General features: G+C 38.5%; 1 protein-coding gene across 1 annotated transcript in view; it reads right to left on the reverse strand.

Annotated features, from left to right (window-relative positions):
* LOC109040501 (dynein regulatory complex protein 8) overlaps positions 1–20,134 on the reverse strand; it is a 64,393-nt gene that overhangs the window by 28,080 nt on the left and 16,179 nt on the right. The window contains exon 4 of the mRNA XM_072305454.1: positions 14,373–14,583. Within this exon, the coding sequence (XP_072161555.1) occupies positions 14,373–14,583 (211 nt within the window). The remainder of the gene's footprint in view (positions 1–14,372; positions 14,584–20,134) is intronic.

Raw genomic sequence — 20,134 nt, forward strand, 5'->3', positions numbered from 1 at the left:
GAGGGGTCATTCTAGACATTTTCAACGATTTTTGGGGGTTTTTTGGCAATTTCTCACCTATAACTAGAAAACTGATGATTATACAACAAAAACGATTGCAGATTCAAAAAGAGCGTAAAAAATCCGTTAGAAATCATTGGTTAGACATTTTCTCAGCTTAAACTGTCAACACGAAAAACAGCTCTAAACTTGAGAAAACCGAAAAAACTGCATTTTCCACGATTATTAGTCTTCATTTACACCCAGCACAATTTTGCCACATCACCAAAATTTAACAGATTAAAGTTACATACCAGTACATGAAACACGCAAAAATTACGGTGTGAAAAATTGTGCTCATAGTTAAAAATGGACTTTTGTTGAATGGAACCATCCTTGAATAAAAGATGAAAATTCTCTAACTCTCCGGGAAGATTCGCCAATCATTCACGGGATACCTGTATCCGGGTAATTTTTTGCGTACTTTCGATTGAAACGAGTGAAAATGGTGAAAAATCATGTTAAGTGGGCCATTCAAAGAATTTTTCAAGATTTTATGGGGGTTTTGGGGTTTTTCTGTGGGGGGGGGGGGGGGTTAGGGGTTGTTGGGGGGCTTGGAGAGCATTTTTGTTTGTAATACACCAAAAAAATAACAAATTCAGAAAGAACGCGAAAAATTCGATTGGATTCGATACTTGACACTCTCTCTCAGCTTGGACTGTCCACACGAAAAACGGTCTCAAACTCGAGAAACTGGAAAAAACGGCCTTTTCTCCAGCTCCCCAGTCATAATTTACATCAATAGCTTAACAAAAGGTTTTTTGGTTGTTTTTTTTTTGGTAAAACCCCCTCTAATGGAGATATATTTTTTTAAATTTTTTTTTATTATAATTATTCATTCATTTATTTCTTTCATTATTAAACAAGTCACTTTATTCTGAACAATCATATACAAACTGTATACTTAGTACTAAAATACATCGCATTACAGTTAAAAAATTAAATAAGGGCCTTATATCTGCCTTCTGCATACACACCCGAACCACCCTCTGGTATTTCTTCAATAAAACCTAGTGGAGTTATTGACCGTTAAAAAAAATACCGTTTTACCGTACGTCCTGACCAACTTTATTTGCGACGTGCGGTAATACGGTATTTTTTTTACGGTCAATAACTCCATTGAGAGGGGTTTTACGAAAAAAAAAACGAAAATACCTTTTGTTAAGCTATTGATGAGCACTTCACGAAACCACAATTTTTGTCGGTTCCGACAATTAAGACAGCCACTGTGACGTCTTATCTAAACACGTGCGGTATTTTTTTCAAAAATTGAACTCCCCGAAACTCGAGAACCACGCATCGTAGAAGATTTTGGTACGGGACTTTTCTGCTTGTTTTGAGCCATGGAACAACCCCTGGAAGTTTGTCGTCACTTAGTTGTTACACCTTGTATACTGCTTAACGATCTAACCTGTTAAGTGACCAGGATGTAAATTATGACTGGGGAGCTGGAGAAAAGGCCGTTTTTTCCAGTTTCTCGAGTTTGAGACCGTTTTTCGTGTGGACAGTCCAAGCTGAGAGAGAGTGTCAAGTATCGAATCCAATCGAATTTCTCGCGTTCTTTCTGAATTTGTTATTTTTTTGGTGTATTACAAACAAAAAATGCTCTCCAAGCCCCCCAACAACCCCTAACCCCCCCCCCCCCCCACAGAAAAACCCCAAAACCCCATAAAATCTTGAAAAATTCTTTGAATGGCCCACTTAACATGATTTTTCACCATTTTCACTCGTTTCAATCGAAAGTACGCAAAAAATTACCCGGATACAGGTATCCCGTGAATGATTGGCGAATCTTCCCGGAGAGTTAGAGAATTTTCATCTTTTATTCAAGGATGGTTCCATTCAACAAAAGTCCATTTTTAACTATGAGCACAATTTTTCCACACCGTAATTTTTGGCGTGTTTCATGTACTGGTATGTAACTTTAATCTGTTAAATTTTGGTGATGTGGCAAAATTGTGCTGGGTGTAAATGAAAACTAATAATCGTGGAAAATGCAGTTTTTTCGGTTTTCTCAAGTTTAGAGCTGTTTTTCGTGTTGACAGTTTAAGCTGAGAAAATGTCTAACCAATGATTTCTAACGGATTTTTTACGCTCTTTTTGAATCTGCAATCGTTTTTGTTGTATAATCATCAGTTTTCTAGTTATAGGTGAGAAATTGCCAAAAAACCCCAAAAATCGTTGAAAATGTCTAGAATGACCCCTCAAAAGTGGGTTTAGACAATTTTCGCCTGTTACATTGAAAAGCACGCAAAAAATTACGTATATGAACCTCCCGTACTCATGAAACAAAGCTTTTTGGGGCTCGTCATAAAATTAAAACCATTTTTCAGCCGAAAAATTGAGTCGGCTGTTTTGGCAGGAAAACGATGCACAATCGCAAAAATATTTTGCGCCAGAATGCACCTACCCTAGGGTACTTAAAATATGGGTTCAGATGATTTTTTGAAGTGGGGCCAAAATCGGCCCTTATCGATACCCCTCCTTTCGTTAATTATATACTTATTTGCGATAAATGACGATTAATTAAAATACTATCATTCACTTCATAGGCACGACTTTCATTTAGGTGTACGTACAAGAGGAGGAATAAGCACTTTCAGTTTTAAAGTAGAACATGAGGTCTATGGGTTAAAATTGTGGTCATTGACTTGAGATACAGAATTAGAAATAGACAAGTAAGTGCAAACCAGATAATTAATGAACTTTTATGTATGTAAAACACGGAGGTATAAGCATCACTTCAAGCACAACATTAAACTGCGAAAATCACTGCAATATCAAGATAACAAATGGTGGACTCTCTCGAGCAGTTGCAACCTTTGCTGATCAGACTGATTCCAGGAACTTGGTTGGTGCCGACATGGGCTGCGCATGCGCTGTAGACTTTTTGAGTAATCTGCGCCGCGAAATGCAGCGCCACCTAGTGGGCGCTCCTGGCCTGTGTCCTGCCTGTGCTGCCTTTTCTAGTACAACGTGTTTTGGACTACGTTGAATTATACGTCCCGGAAACGTAGACAGCGAAGCGGCGAAAGAGCGATTTTAACTTTTTAGGTTAGGTTTACAGAGCAACGTTCCTTTCCACGTTCCTGTTACGTCGCCAGTGAGACGTTTTCGGAGCACCCCTGTTCTTCCATGTTGATTACTACGTAGAAATTGTAAGGCCTTGTCTCGACGGCGCAACTGTTGAGGGAATTAGGTGCAACTGCAGCGAGTTTGTTGCACCAACCGAAATTCCCTGTCTCGACGCGCACGCATGTGTTCCTGGAACTTTTAGGCGGGAATATTTGAACAACATTAATATTTTTAGGTTAAATGATGTCAATTGAGGTAACTGAACTGACAATTATGAACGGGAGGTGAATATTTTGCGTTATTTCGACCAGGTATAAAACAAAAAACAATAACATAACACAGATTTGGATAAAAAGAAAATATATTCGATAAAATTGTATTTTCTTGCTGTAGTGATATGCTATAAACGAAAATATAAAATTAATACTGAAATGTATACAAATATTTCTAAGTAATAACCGCTCCGGAATAAAACACCCGTAATAAACTCCCGCTTCACGTGTAACCAGCGTTTATCAATTCAAAATACTAAGAAGGTAAACAACTGTTGAGGTTCCGCCAGGTTTCTGACCTTGAAAGTTTCTCTTATAAGTGAAACATTTTTGAGACACTTCCTTCCTTCAACAGTTGCGTCAGCTTCCCTCAACAGTTGCGCCGTCGAGACAAGGCCTAAACGTTCCCGGAATGTTTCAAGGTCTACGTTGATTTCCACGTTGCTGAAACGTTCGATGTTATCTGGGTAGCTTCTCTCTCTTCCCGGTGTTCACCGTGTTGCTGTTGCGCTGCCGATCGTCCGGTATCAACTTCAACGCAGGTGTCGTTTCCCAGCATTCGGCACCCACCCCAACCTAGTCTTAACCGGTGGCCCGTGTGTCGTTCCCAAAGTACGACACCACCCCAAATCTTCTCTATCTTTAAGTCTAGTTTTAAGTCAACCTCCCCTAAAAAAGACAAATCAATCGATCTCTATGCTCACCCTCCCGTACCTTTTTCTTAGAGCATTTTCTCTCTCCATTTTGTCGAATTTGTTCCTCTAATCTTTTCCTCATTCGACTTAATCTCTCTATCGAGCTTATCAATTTGTATTTATGAACTGTGTTTTTAGCCTTCACTCTTTTTCAGTATTTTTCTATTGTCAATGTCAAGGCTACTCTCTGTCACTATCTCTTCTCAATCTTATCGCCTTCCGCGATTGTGACAGTTATTTCACCTCTCAAACTCTTTTACTTCTCTTGTTTACTTCTTTTTTTGCTTTGTCTACTTACCTGTTCCACTGTTGTCGCTCGCGCCCTCTCATTTTTGTATTTCTAGTCACAATTTTTAGTCACTCTCTAGTCAACTCTCTTTTCTATTATTTTCTAAATTTGTTTACTCTGTTGACTAGTTCAGTCTATAATCTCTGTAGTTATTCGTTGCAAGCTTTCCCATTTTCGCACAGCATTCCACCTGTTTTTCGCTTGAAGAATCCATCCTAGTATGAATGTTTCCGGAACCGTATGAATGATCTTTTCCTCTATGGATTTTTCACGTTAGTAATCTTCCTTTCCCCCCTCTTTTCGTACTTTTTTTCTTACTTTTTTTGTAACTTAAATTCTTTTTTTTTTAGTTGACACCCCATTTCTGCCCTTCAGGACCAATTTTTCTTTACTTTTTTTTTCATTTTTGAATTGCGAGGTCGCAATTTTCTCTCACCAGGGGGATGTCACAGGTATTGAAATACCAGTAACTTGCTCTTTTCTTAAACTTATCAATTTTCTATGCATATTCTGTTCACTCATTAGGGATGGCTGGATTTCGTACACTTTCCTCTTTTTCAGTCCTATCTCCCAGCCATCACCTTAAATTACCCATTACTTTTATTACTGAACTTGCAACTGATAGCTCCACTCATTATAGCCAGCCAATAGCGTGTAGACTTGTTGTCTCACCACCTGTGACGTCAGCAAGTCTATAAAAGCTTCCGCTGCCCCAAAATCGAGGTCTGACTCCATCCCCGACCCGTACTAGTACGTAGTGCCCATTTTCGCCCTTTTGGCACATTTTTAAGTGACTATTTCAATCTTGTAATTTTGTAACTTTTTCCTCTCTTTCGGTCTCAATACAACTCCAAATTTTCCATCTCAAAATTTCTTCATTTAATTCCATCCCAAGTAGTTTGTTGTTCCTACTCAAAGAGCAACTGGTGCCGAACGGTATTTCCAAAACCTAACTTTGACACGTCTGTATATCAAAATGCGTCCTGTCTTCCTTTAACACGAGAAGAAGCTTTTATTTCTTGGGATATTGCCGTACAAAATGGATCAAAAACACCGAATTTTAAAACTTCGAGTGGGCGTGTACCCGCTAAAGTAGAGATAAAGCCAGGAAAAGTTTGAGGAATTGCATTAACATGTCAATTACCTACACTGGTCAACTTTTTTTTTTTTTTTGACTTTCCGAAGATTTGCCAACGGTTTCGGAGTAGATTTCTGGCGCTGATTCTGAAGATCCCCTCCATTTACCTGTATCAGTGCGACTTATCTCGGGAAAGTTCGAAATTTTTCCGGAGAAATCGGAATTTTCCCTAAAAATCTAGCTTTTCCAGCAGAGCCAATTTTCCGGGAGAATCTGTGCACGATGGGAAAAACCTAAGAATTTTTCGATTTCGTAGCCTAACAAGGGGAACTTACGGACCTGCCGCCTCCGATTGGGCTGAATTTTTTTTTACAGACTCTATGGACCAATTCTAGAGGTCAATTTGAGCCGTTTTCCCGAATGCGCAATAGGAAGGGCGTATAAAATTCCCAAAAGTTGCGTTTTCGGCGTGTGATTTGGTCGTGCGGCGCGTGGCAACACTGAAGCAGCCTCTAGTACCGCTTTATCGGCCTGAAGGTTTCAGCGGAGTCCGGAGCCCTACTGCACACGTACTGGTTCCATGATAGTGATGTCCCGGGTTCGATCCTCGACTTTTCATTTTCCGCATGATCACGTAACATTTTATTTTTAATTCTTCATCCGCATTTATAAATCAAGCAGTTCCGATCACTATCCCCCCCTCCCTCATTTTACGTACATTTTCCCCCGATATTTATTCACATTGGCCACATATAATCGTATGAAACTTCATTGATATAAATTAATGAATTAAAAAGCAAAGGGCTAAAATAATGTGTTTCTTGGTGACCCTTGCATGCACATGGGTTTGGGGTTGCTCTTCGATTTATTTACACATTACATATTTTTCCAGGAAAACATATGAAGATAATGTAGTAACAAATAAGGTTTTCTTTTGCCTTTTAATTCATTAATTTATATCAATGAAGTTTCATACGATTATATGTGGCCAATGTGAATAAATATCGGGGGAAAATGTACGTAAAATGAGGGAGGGGGGGATAGTGATCGGAACTGCTTGATTTATAAATGCGGATGAAGAATTAAAAATAAAATGTTACGTGATCATGCGGAAAATGAAAAGTCGAGGATCGAACCCGGGACATCACTATCATGGAACCAGTACGTGTGCAGTAGGGCTCCGGACTCCGCTGAAACCTTCAGGCCGATAAAGCGGTACTAGAGGCTGCTTCAGTGTTGCCACGCGCCGCACGACCAAATCACACGCCGAAAACGCAACTTTTGGGAATTTTATACGCCCTTCCTATTGCGCATTCGGGAAAACGGCTCAAATTGACCTCTAGAATTGGTCCATAGAGTCTGTAAAAAAAAATTCAGCCCAATCGGAGGCGGCAGGTCCGTAAGTTCCCCTTGTAAGATACATAAAAAAGCATGTATTGCACCCCTGTAAAAATTTCCTGTCTTTTCCTAATGTCAAGGTTTGCCGGTCCAGTTTCATTAAAATCAATTACTTAATTAGTCACCGAGATAGTGTTTTAAGCCTCGGCCGCCATGTTAGATTTTCGAATCTTGGAAATTTGACTAAAATTTTCAGTTTCCCGTCGAAAAATATCTAAGGGTACCAAGTTTCACTTTAATCGATTGATTAGGTGCTGAGATAGCATCTTAGGCCACGTCCGCCATCTTGGATTTTCGAATTTTGAAAATTCGAGTTCCCCATTGAAAAATACCCTTGGCGGATACCATGTTTCACGTAAATCGATTGATTAGGCGCTGAGATAGCATTTTAGACCATGTCCGCTATCTTGGATTTTCGAATTTTGAAAATTCGACTAAAAATTCGAGTTCCTCATAGAAAAATACCCTCCGTCACCAAGTTTCAATTAAATCTGTAGTAAAGAGCGCCTATAGGGCTTCAACCACAGAGTACATAGAGTCGTAATGTAAATGGGAGAGCTGGCGCCATATTTTGCTCTACGAGTTCCGAGCCCGGTGTGCACCGAGATCTGGTCACTTTTTCGATACATGTTCGATCCAAAATGGCGGTGTGGAATACGTGGTGATTCCTATCTTCTTTGTTTACATTGGACGGCCGGGTACCCTTGTATCGCAAACAATCGATTATTATGTATGGAAAAAGTGACCCGGCGTCACACAGGAGTCTCGGAATTCGGGACCTGGAAAATGCTTAAAAGTGGCGCCAGCTCACCCACTTACATTACGACTCTATGTCCTCTATGGCTTAAACAAGCAAGTCTTACAAAGTTGTAACAGTTTTCCACTCTGTCCCACTAAACTGGGACACTGGGACAGGAAGGAAACATATGGGACCGAATGGAACGGGACAGGATGGAAATAAGCTGTTTTTTAAGCTTATCTCTAAGAGTAAAGATAATTTTGGTGTTTATTTCACGGAATATATAGTAGCACATCCTAGAGTATCGGAATAAGAAAAATATTTACCCAACGCACACTTCAAAAGTATTTTACGAGCTGATATTAGTGTGTGTGTGTGTGTGTGTGTGTGTGTGTGTGTGCTTGACGCCCTGTTAGATATCGTGTATAGAATTTTGTTTGGCATCATTAATGGCGTTAATCTTGCACAAAAATTGCGAATTTCAGAATTTTTGCCCTCTGTGACGTGTGAACTATTCTATTGAAACAAGAAAAGTCGTTTTTGGAAAAACCTCAACGTTACGGCAATAATTTAGAGCTTGTCACATCGTTGCCATGTCTCTCCTGACTGTAATTGCTGAATGATGTAATTGCTGAGTCTAGTGCGTGAAAAAGTTATTGATGGAGCAAAAAAGAAATTGACATATTTTTTTTGTCAAATTCCAAAGTATTACCTATCATCTCCAATAAAGTTTTCTCAAGTAATCACTCTAGTTATGCTGCAACATCGATTTAAAGTCAAGAACCAGGCACAGGGGACACGGAAATTTGGGACAAATGTAGGCACTTTGCACATTCAAAGTTCTCCTAAATTTTTATTTCAGTCCAAATAAAGTGGAAAGTAGTATGTAATAGTCAACAGTAGTGTGGAAAATGAGAAAAAAATTTGACCTACCCATGTTTCTCAGATTATAACGATTAAAACAGCTCGGGACACCAGATTGGACGCTTATTTGAGTTCACCCAGGCACACTTACAAGAGCTGCAACTCGTCAAATTTCCTTGTTTTATCAATAAAACAAGGAAAGAATCAATTCTTTATTTGATTTAAGTTTAAATTTGTCAAAAAATGGACATTTTGATTTCCATCTCTGAAAAAGCCTTTTTGAAATCTTTATGCAAAGGTAAAGGGTTGAAAAATTCACGTCAGTTTTATCAAATTTGACACTAGCCGGTTGCTATTACAGTCCAAACAAAAGAAAAACCATTTTTCTGACCCTCCCGAGAGGGTTCAGGCACATAGTAGGTAATTCTCTATACTATAAATGTTTGCGTTTTACTTCTGAGACTTGTGATAATGGGCCTGTTGCAAACTTTTGCTAGAGCAAAAATAAGAGTTGTTTCTTGTAGATAATGCCTCAAAAATCACGATGAGCGCATCGGCAAAGTCTGAAATGCACTCATAACTTCACAATCTGCGTAAGAAATTTGCGTTTTTTTAAGCTTCCCGCTTCAAAAACGATACTACGGCGTAGGTGAACATTTTGTTAGAGGAGTCGCTCCATCGTCGGCGATATTCATCATGGCCGACACTTGCGCGCAGTTTTGCGCGTAATTCGAGGAGAGTTCAAGGTCAATCAATGCGGGCGTGGAAAACATGAACGTTAAAACACGCCGATTGTTATCTGGTCTAATCCAGTTCAGGTATTATCTCGTCCCATCACACGTGTTTTGGCGGATTGGCGTCGGCCATGATGAGTATTGCCGACGATGGAACGACTCCTACAAAATGTTCACCTGTGCCGTAGTATCGCTTTTGAAGCGGGAAGCTCAAAGAACCGCAAATTTCTTACGCAGACTGTGAAGTTATGAGTGCATTTCAGACTTTGCCGATGCGCTCATCGTGATTTTTGAGGCATTATCTATAAGAAACAACTCTTAGTTTTGCTCTAGCAAAAGTTTGCAACAGGCCCATTAGATTCGCAAAGATTAAAAATTAATTTTTTTCAAAACCTTTAGTGTGAATGAATGCAAAAGTTTTTATTAGAAAACCCTCATTGATAAATTCTAACTACTTTGGTTTCAAACACTAATTGGTTTCAGCCTTGTGTTGGAGCTCTTAAGGCTGTTAATAATCAAAGAAGAGAGCCTTCATGAGCATGATTGTTTCTAATGTAGGTTTACTACTGGGTCATTCCACGTCAACTCAACCAGGCTCGGTACCCGACCCCCTCCGATTTGGCTGAAAATTGGTATAAGGGGTCTTTACATCATTCTAAGAAACTTATTTGAAGGGTTTTCCCATCCGACGCCCCGTTCGCGAGATATCGACCCCCAAAGATGGGGTGAATTTTAGCTATATTCAAAAAAGCCCGTTTTAGCGATTCTCATTTTCTCTACTTCCCTCTCTCTGACTCTCCATAGCGAGACTCTGATTCAATCCATCATACTTTGAAAGAATGTTACTAGACCATTTTTTCATGTAGATTCTGAATATGCCATCGAAGTTGAGCTAAAAATTATTTAAATGGCCGTAATTTAGGGTTTTTTAAAATTTATTATTTTTTCGCCATTCAATGGTCAAACTGACTTATCCAAAATACAGTCTCTCCGATTTTCGATTTCCTTTTTTTTATACTTCAAGCTTAAGATAAATACTTTTGGTTGATACACTTTTTTCAATTGCTAGCGGACGGTTAAGCGCCTAAAAAAATTCAAATAGGCCAAAAAGGTCAAAAATTGGTAAAAAAAGACGAATTTTTACATGTTAATCCAAATATTTCGATAATGAACGCTTCAATTGTCGATATTTTCCCCCAGTTTACCTTCTAAGATGTATAAAATCAGACTATAAACGCTTTCCATACCTTCACCGATCGATTAACGGCCTGATGGAAACCGGGAACCAACCGAAAATCCTCGAAATCGACGCAAAAAGACGATTTTTATCGAAATTATTTTTATCAAGATTATTACCGAAATTGGGAGTATCAAGTACTCCCCGGCAGAAGCACAAAAAAATTACAACCATGTCTCCCGGACGAGATAAAGTGATTCCTACGTATTTTGATGCTCTGGATCCGGAAATCTCCGTTCTTTCCCATCACCCTACAATTCTCCGGAAAAGCCGATTTCGCCTGGAAAATGGTCATTATTCTGGTTTCTGGAAAACAAAGAGGTGATCGGGAAGAAGAAACGCAATTTTCAGATTCAGTGGCTCAAAACACATCGGAATAGATCTATTGCGTATCTGAGAACAAATTTACGCACATTCTGCAGGGGTATTGGTCCTAAAAAAACCAATAGTGCTGATTATAGAAACTGACCCGGAAAATGATTTCGCCTATAGTGTTCCCGAACACTCAAAATGACACTCAAAATGACTGCGGAGTTCGGCCTTTGCACGGTCCAAATCAGTGGGTACCATTTGGCATGAAATGTTTTTCCTCGACCTCGAAAACAGATATCTAGAGTGTTTACTCCTTTCTTTGCTCCGCATTTGACGTTTTGGCCAATAAAGGGCCAAAATCGCTCGCCATCTTGGATTCTGGGCATTTCCGTGGGTCGAGGGGTCTGTATGACAATTTTTTTGGAATCTGCGATCCAAAATACATGAGAATCGACACCTCTCTTGACGTCTTGTGCCATTTTACCAAAATTTCAATTTCAGCCTCCATTTTGGCCGCCATCTTGTTTTTTGGGGCTCTGGCATCAAAATCAGAGAGTGCACCAAAGCATTTATCATTCTAGGGACCAAAATGAAGAGAGTGAACTTGCATCACAAACGTCCAAACAGGACGTAATTTTCGAACACATGCTCCCCTGACTATGCAATAGTTCGCCTTTTCCCGTCATTTTTGAGCATTTCCGGCCGCTTTTAATTTCCGTTTAGATCCGTGCCCCATCGATGCACGTCGGTAAGTGTTTAGTGCTCAAAAGCATATACCTTAAGGTTGAAATAGAGAAAGAAAATCGGAAATTGCAGTTACAATCCATGGAATGCATCGCTTACGGTGTGAAAAATCGTCTTTTTGCGTCGATTTCGAGGATTTTCGGTCGGTTTCCGGTTTCCATCAGGCCTTTAATCGATCGGTGAATGTATGGAAAGCGTTTATAGTCTGATTTTATACATCTTAGAAGGTAAACTGGGGGAAAATATCGACAATTGAAGCGTTCATTATCGAAATATTTGGATTAACATGTAAAAATTCGTCTTTTTTTACCAATTTTTGACCTTTTTGGCCTATTTGAATTTTTTTAGGCGCTTAACCGTCCGCTAGCAATTGAAAAAAGTGTATCAACCAAAAGTATTTATCTTAAGCTTGAAGTATAAAAAAAAGGAAATCGAAAATCGGAGAGACTGTATTTTGGATAAGTCAGTTTGACCATTGAATGGCGAAAAAATAATAAATTTTAAAAAACCCTAAATTACGGCCATTTAAATAATTTTTAGCTCAACTTCGATGGCATATTCAGAATCTACATGAAAAAATGGTCTAGTAACATTCTTTCAAAGTATGATGGATTGAATCAGAGTCTCGCTATGGAGAGTCAGAGAGAGGGAAGTAGAGAAAATGAGAATCGCTAAAACGGGCTTTTTTGAATATACAGTCGAACCTCGATAACTCGAAGCTGAAGGGAAGCGATGAAAAATTCGAGTTATTGCGGTTTCGAGATTATCGAGGTTTCGAGTTAAGGAGGTTTGGAGATGAAAAATTCGATTTATCGAGGTTGGAGGTTCGAGGTTGGTGCTAGGTCAATTTAGAAAAAAAAACTGTTATTTGTTTTACGTTATCATAATAAGGGAATATTGGGGAATGAAAGTAGGAACTAATATTTAACCCCACGTCCGATGGGGGTAGGACAATGGTTTATTATTGGAAAAAATATGTACACAAAGATCAAGAATTAAATTTTAAAAAACTGAGTTATTCTGCTCTGCTGCAAGTGTTGCAAACGGTGTCTATCCACCTCATTTTCAAGTGTTACCAAAGCAGAAAAAACATCATCACTAACATTAGGCAGTTGCTCCACAAAATCTCGGAGTGTAGTAAGTATGCTCTTTGCCTGCTTATTTGGCACCACTGGTTTTGTGACAAGAGGCTCGTCAAGCAGCCACGTGCCCCGTCACTTTTTGAAAGTTCAAGGATCTTCTCCTCGTTTTTTAATATCGTTAAGAGGGTGCTTGGTGGGATAGGTACCGAACTCTTTTGCAATTTGTTCCTTTGTCTTCGCACCTCTGTTTTTCACCGCCTCCAATATGCTCACTTTTTGGGCGACACTCAACGCGGAACACTTGCGCATTTTTTTTTAACGCGTCACAACATTAACTGATGATAAACTGATTAACCTGCCACCGATGATTGCCTGCGGCCGCCTTGAGATTATCTGGGCCGAAGCATCCTTCGAGTTATTGAGGTTTTTCTCCAATTCCTTCGAGTTACTGAGGTACATATTTGACACATGGTAGTTGCCTTCGAGTTATAGAGGTAAACCGCCGATTCCTTCGAGTTACTGAGGTACAAATGAGCCTCAAATGTCTTCGAGTTAACGGAACAAATTTTTCGAGTTATCGAGGATTTTGGCCTTCTGCGGAAGGGAACGGACATTTGAGTTATTGAGGTTTTCGAGTTATCGAGGTTCGACTGTAGCTAAAATTCACCCCATCTTCAGGGGTCGATATCTCGCGAATGGGGCGTCGGATGGGAAAACCCTTCAAATAAGTGTCTTAGAATGATGTAAAGACCTCTTATACCAATTTACAGCCAAATCGGAGGGGGTCGGGTACCGAGCCTGGTTGAGTTGACGTGGAATGACCCTACTAGCTTTTAATTCTCATTTATCGGAATAGTCATGCAATTTTTTTGTACAATTGGAAGCAAGAGTGATTCCTCACATAACTTGACAATAATTAAATTCTGCCAACTCTTGAATGTCATCATTTTGACTGTGTCCAAATTTTAGTTGATGTAGCGGCCTGCAAATATTTTAACCAAGTACACCTGTGAAATCTCGGCAATCAGCTAGCTGAAGTGGAACTTAATGGCAGGCTCTAGTCAACTGGAATTTGCTCATTACAGACAACAGAATGTGAACCCTTATCATTAAAAATGAAATTTCAGCGGAATGGTCATTTTTTTGTAACCTCAAGACCAAAATAGTGTTGCACAAGTCTAAAGTTGGTGAAACCTAACACTTAAAGCCTAGATTTCTTTTAATACCGACTAGAAGGATAGGTACAGGTGGCAAAAGAATGTATCTTGCTGAAGGGTTGTCTCGGGAGTAGGTACCGTTATTACCACTTATTCTTTTCATGTGAAGGCTTCGAACATTAAGTACTTTTTCTGCTTGATTATTTTAAGTAGAAAAAAATTAAATGATTTCTTGGTATTTCATAGTATCTTAAAGTTTTTAATCGGAAGTGGACAATCTGTATAGGTATCAGTTTCCTCTTAAGCACCCAAGTATTTACTAGTTGTGATAAAGCTTTGCTCATATTTCATGTTAAGATACCTACATAAATTATTGTGCAGATCAGCAAAGTTAATGACACAAACTGAAACCTTCTCACTTAAGAAGGAAAATAATAAAATCTGATGTTTCTCACTTCATTTGTTTAGTCACGAATATCTCGGCTCTTTAAGTACCTATATCGTGGAATCTCTTAATTTTCTGGCTTTTCACTAATGATGAACTTTATGTCAACCTATTTAAGTTTCATCAAAGTATACCCGGAGCCATTGAAAGCCCCCCCCCCCCCCCCGGGGTGTACCAGGGTCTGTAGAGAAATTGCGTTTTCTGGTTATTACCATGATCTGATTCAAGTAGTATTCATATTGAACCATGCCACTTTCAGAATCAACAGTTGCAGCCATCATTTCATCGACTTCCTCTTGAATGAATGGTTCCCCCTCTTCCATCATAAGTTTTCTCAAGTACTCTGTTTCTAAATATCCTCTTTTTTCTTTGTCCAATGTCTCAAACGCTTTTAGCAATTCTTCTGGTGACGCAGGCTGAAATCTGTTAAATGAATCATCAGTTCAGTCCTTCGGATTTTTCAGAGGTTTTGAATTGGAACTTCTTTACTTGCCGTAGCATTTTTCACGTGGAAAATGTGCAATATAATAGTTTCTAAAGAAAAAACCAAATTTTTTCCTCCCCCCAAAAAAAGAAAAAAACTATGGGAAGCTCCCAATATCCTTTAGGTTGCCGGAAATACCCTTTAATAACTGTTGTTTTCCTGGTTTTTGGGCAACGATGTGAAAATCGTTCCTTTCCAGCTATTTACATAACATCAAAACGAAAGGAGATCAAATTGTCGTCCTAGCCCAGCTGGCAATTTCATGGATGAAAAATTTCCTAAGATGAAACTGTTCTTCCAATTCACAATTTTTCCTCACCAACGATTGATTCTCAATGTGTACCTACTTAGTTTTCTAGAGACAGTTTTCTTAAAAGTGAAGAAGAATTTAGCCACTTTTAATTTTTCCAAATAATGTTACTTCCTACCTAGATACCTATCATAAAAACTCATGCTGTTTCTTATTTCTTAAAAACCTAAGACTGATTTAGTAAATTTTCCTTGATGTGCTAAAGCACAATTAGTCATTAAATATTCAAAATCTAAAGTTACGATACTTAATAGGTTTTTAGTAGGTAGGTAGATTTTTAGTAGATTGCTTTCTACAATTTGTCTCTCATTAGTTTAATTTTTGCACCCTATGCTTTCTGGGTTTAAAGATAATCCACCTACCTATTGTTACTGAGGCTACCTAATAGAAAACTTTGTGCCTCCGCCTTCACAAGGACTTTAATTATTTTCCATTCACTTAGATATTGTTAAACGGTTTAACCAAACTTTTTGATACCAAATGTAGCTCATTATTTAACTAGTTTGTATGTTTTCTATTTTTATTTGTTCTTTTCTGAAAAAAAAATTTGTAAGTAAAAGAAAATGCTTCAAATTTCAGCCTGTCCCAACCCTCCTTGTGCCGAGGAGGGTTGGGACATTTTGACAATTTTTTAAAAAGTGGTTGCAAAACTCAAATTTATCACTTTAAGGAAACCAAAAATTTACTGAAGTTAGTTCATGACTGTACACTCCCATATTGTGTAAAACCAATTTTTAGAAACAATTTTTAACCCCAGTAAAGATTAGAAGAAAAAAACGTCCCAACCCTCCTCCGCCTCCCCTAATCAAAGAGTCATATAATTATCAGTCAACACCCAAACAAAAGTTTATTTAAAAATTGTTTTTACATAAAAATAGGTCTTCATAAGAGGCTTAAGAAGATGATGCAGTTCAGAGCTCATTCGAAATTCTGTTATTACTGTTAAATTTCTGCCCTCGAAAAATATTTTAACGAAACCATTAAACAAAGTTTTATTTGAGAAAATTAGGAATCTTATTCTAAGTAAATGCTTGCTCGCCTACTAATTAATTTTCTATTTGTTTGTTAAGCATTCCTGTTGTATCTCCAATACTCTAGTTAAATACTCACTCAAATTTTTTTAAATTTTACTCTCAAGCTAAACATATATTTTAAAATGTAGCTAAGCTAAGGGAGGGTATCAATCAATTATTTATTTTTCTCAATTATATTTTTCATACCTATTATGAACTTTTTTGTCGATTGAGGAAGGTGTTTCTCATGCCAATCACCAACGTTTCTTTTTCCGTTGCCTGATATTCTAGTATATTTACGGCAACCACGAAATATTTTTTTCTCTCTCTTTCCCAAGTAGCAGTGATCGCGATAAATAACGATTTTATCGGTTGGTTATCGCGATTATATCGTTGGCAATATATCGAGATATCATCACTTTAAAAATTGCGATATACATATGGCGATCAAATCGCTACACATCGCATTTTTTGGTTCGATAAAATCGTGATCAATTTTCAACGATAAAATCGAGATTAAATCGCCATTTATCGCGCTTTTTATTTCGAAAATATCGCGATAAATTGTCGGGCGATTAAAGCGCGATTTTATCGCAATAAGATCGAGGATACTCGCTCAGATGTTGATGATCTCGGCGATTTTATCGCCGGTTAAATCGTAATTTATAGCGATTTTTCCGTTGAGAAATGCTACTTGGGTTCTTGTCATACATTTTAGCAGAGACAAGAGACCCTCCACTAGTATCTTGGCCATGGTGGAAGCTTTTACTTTCGGGACTACAGCATTCTACTGCGTTGACTTACCTACATGGTTAATGTTCAACAACGTGTTGGCAGTTTCGTTTTGCAAACAAGCCGAAAATGGCCGATGTTTGGGAAAGTTGTTTGGCTCATGACGTCATCCGAAGCTCATCATCGACCATGTAGGTAAGTCAACAGCCGAAACTAGGGTGATGACTGTTGCTCCCTAATAATTGTCCATAAGGAATTGTTGAAACCCCGAAAGTAAAAGCTTCCACCTGTCGCTAGGAGGCCAATGGAGGGTCTCTTGTCTCTGCATTTTAGTTACCTTCTGTACTTAGTTTTTTTGTTGTTGTCCCTTTGTTGCTGAATAATCCTTGAGTGTGAAGGAGGGTGTTAATATTATGCAACCTCATTTGGCAACATTGCAACTTTCATTCAGCCAATCATGATGCCTCTTTAATTGCTAGCAAACCATCCTCTTACTTACTGTTTGCCTGTGCGTTCATGTACTTAACTTCTTATACAGGGTGTCTCACGAAAAAGGAGCCACCTGGAATATCTGGCGAACGGGTTGGAATTTCGAAAAACGGTAAGAGACGTGTTCGTTTACATCGTGGGGGACACCTTTTGACGTTATTTAAATTTTCCCAAACTGCGGGAGGGGCGCGGGGCGGGGGGTGCCCCTCCCATAAGCGAACTTTTCAAACGGCACCCCCATATTTTTATTTCAGAAATCGATTCTACGCAAAAAAAATGCCACCCTGTCCAAGCCGGATGTAAATCAGACAATTTTTCAGTGATTGGCAGAGGTTAAAACATTTTTTTCATGCTCTTTTCAAAAAATCCCCACGCCGAATGGGATTGCCGTATCAAACCAAACTCTCAAACGAACACGTCGATCAAGTTTACTTATATGCCGTAATGGAGGGATATCCCACACGCTATCCCGAGAGTCCACCTCTGTATCAAGTCAAACTCTCCATGCAAAGAGCAACCCTACCTTGTAGCATTTGCATGTATTTTTTTACAATTTTCTGGAAATTTTGCAGGAATTTAATAGCGACTTTATTGAGATGAGATTTCGATTTCATTCCAATTAAATCTTCTTGAAGTCACCTTTTTATTTGAATTTAATAGCGATTAAATACGTATTAAATTTCAATTATATTCAGATGGTATCGCCGGATTTTATCAAAACTATATAGAAATATTTTTTAGATGTGGAAATACAGGCAAAGACCGTCATTTCCTCAGCACTGCACATATATTACAAACCATATTGTAAGCCACTTACCTGAATTCCTGCGACGTTAATAGTAGCGTTAAATACCCGGACACCCTCGTGCGGATTTGAACCCGAGCTCCGAGTGTGATACCCCACGATGTAAACGAACACGTCTCTTACCGTTTTTCGAAATTCCAACCCGTTCGCCAGATATTCCAGGTGGCTCCTTTTTCGTGAGACACCCTGTATAAGAAGTTAAGTACATGAACGCACAGGCAAACAGTAAGTATGAGGATGGTTCGCTAGCAACTAGAGAGGCATCATGATTGGCTGAATGAAAGTTGCAATGTTGCCAAGTGCTGAAAAAGCAACTTATCTGGCAACAATAGAGTCCGGGAGGGACGAGAAGCTGCCTTCCTGGGAAAACCCATGATTTAGTCGGAAATGTCATTAAAACAATTGATTCCGTTTGAAGCATCAATTTTATACTAAGGGGAAAGCTATTTTAAAATAATAATTGTAAATGGACACAGATGCTACAGAAAGGGAAAAAGGAAAGGAAATGAAATGAGGATATTATTACTAATATGCAATCAGAGAGAATAAAACAAAAACATCAGAGAAATTAATATGCAATGAAAGTATAAGAAAACAACACGAGTGGGCTCATTGCGATTCGGAACTCGAACTATACTATCGTTGAGCAGTTTTTAGACCCCTACGCCACCGATAATCTTCTTAAGAGGTAAAGATGAACTTTTGCTACTTCAGCGAGTCAAATCGCGGAAGAAGATCCATGGATTGTCTTTTTTCCGCCACCCGATGGAATGACGTCCCAGTCAAATGCGTTTTCGAAGAAATGATCGATCCCCATCATCGATTCATCTCCACATATCTATTCATGTGCAAATGATGGCACGCTCCGGCAACAAGGTTCTATGACGAAATCATTTTTGCCTCCAGAGTCTCCTACATTTATACACTTAGTGATCAAACGTCCAATCACTGAGAAAAATGGTCGGGGGGCGCAGCCCCTTGGCTGGCCGTTGTGGACGCGCAAAGCGCGTCCAGAACGGCTAGTATAACCATACAAAAATAATAAAAATAGTCCGATAAACATTTTAAGACCGTAAGCCTTCAAGTAAACTGTCGATTATTTGATTTAGTTGATTAACTTTGAATTGTTTAATTTGTTGAAATTGATTCTCCTACATATAGCCGATATTTTACTAAGAAAATTTGTATCTTTTATGTACCTATTTATACATTTCAACTATTTCTTAATGTTAAAGTGTATCCTGGTCAATTCATAATGATACATTGCAACGGACGGGAACTTAGCGTAAGCTTAGCGCGTGCGTGCGGCATGTCGCTTAGGCAGTGCCGAGGACGTGGGCGCGCGTTGCACTACGGCGCGGCCGCTTTGCTCCTATAGTGTATCTCATTGCGCGTGCCATTCTTGGGTGTTTTACGGCTTTAATATTACAGATACGACCAAACGGACGAAATTTTTGGAATGTGGGACCGTAGCTCGGCGTTTTCCATGGGAAGACAGTGTTAATTTATCTAACAACCTCAAATTTCAACCTGTGTCACTTCAGTCGTTTGAGCACCGGGTAAAAATTATTTAAATTTTTTTCCATGCACAAGGCTTCTAATCTATCCTCACATCAACTTTTAAGTCCAGGATCTCCTGCTTCGAATTCGAAAATTTAAAAAATAAGAAACACCCTAACGGAGGTACTTTTCGTCTTGAATTCATACCTTGTTGGGAGTAAAGATAAAACTTGTTCAGATTATCAGGTTATATTTGCAAGGTAAAACAAGTTGCACAATCTTAGCGACATTGGAATTCTTTTGGTACCTTTTTGCAAAATGCAATCCATTTGCAGAGAAGTTCTTATGGCTTGTTTATTCTATGTATTTACTTTCTCAATCCATTTTATTTTATTGTATTTTATTTTCTTATTTTAATACAGATAAATTGAATAATTTACAAAGAATAAATGCAATAAATTAATAAAATCGTGTTGAAACTCAATAGGTGTGCCTCAGCCATAAGATGCTCTAAGGCCCAATAAATCTCCTATACTATTAATAAATTAGAAGTAAGTAAAACAAAATAGATTAAATGAAAAAAAATAAACTAATACCTATAAACAAATAAATAAAATAAAACAAACTAAGAAAAATAAAAT

The sequence above is a fragment of the Bemisia tabaci genome, chromosome 1, assembly GCF_918797505.1.
Source record: "Bemisia tabaci chromosome 1, PGI_BMITA_v3".
Classification (NCBI taxonomy): Eukaryota; Metazoa; Arthropoda; class Insecta; order Hemiptera; family Aleyrodidae; genus Bemisia; species Bemisia tabaci.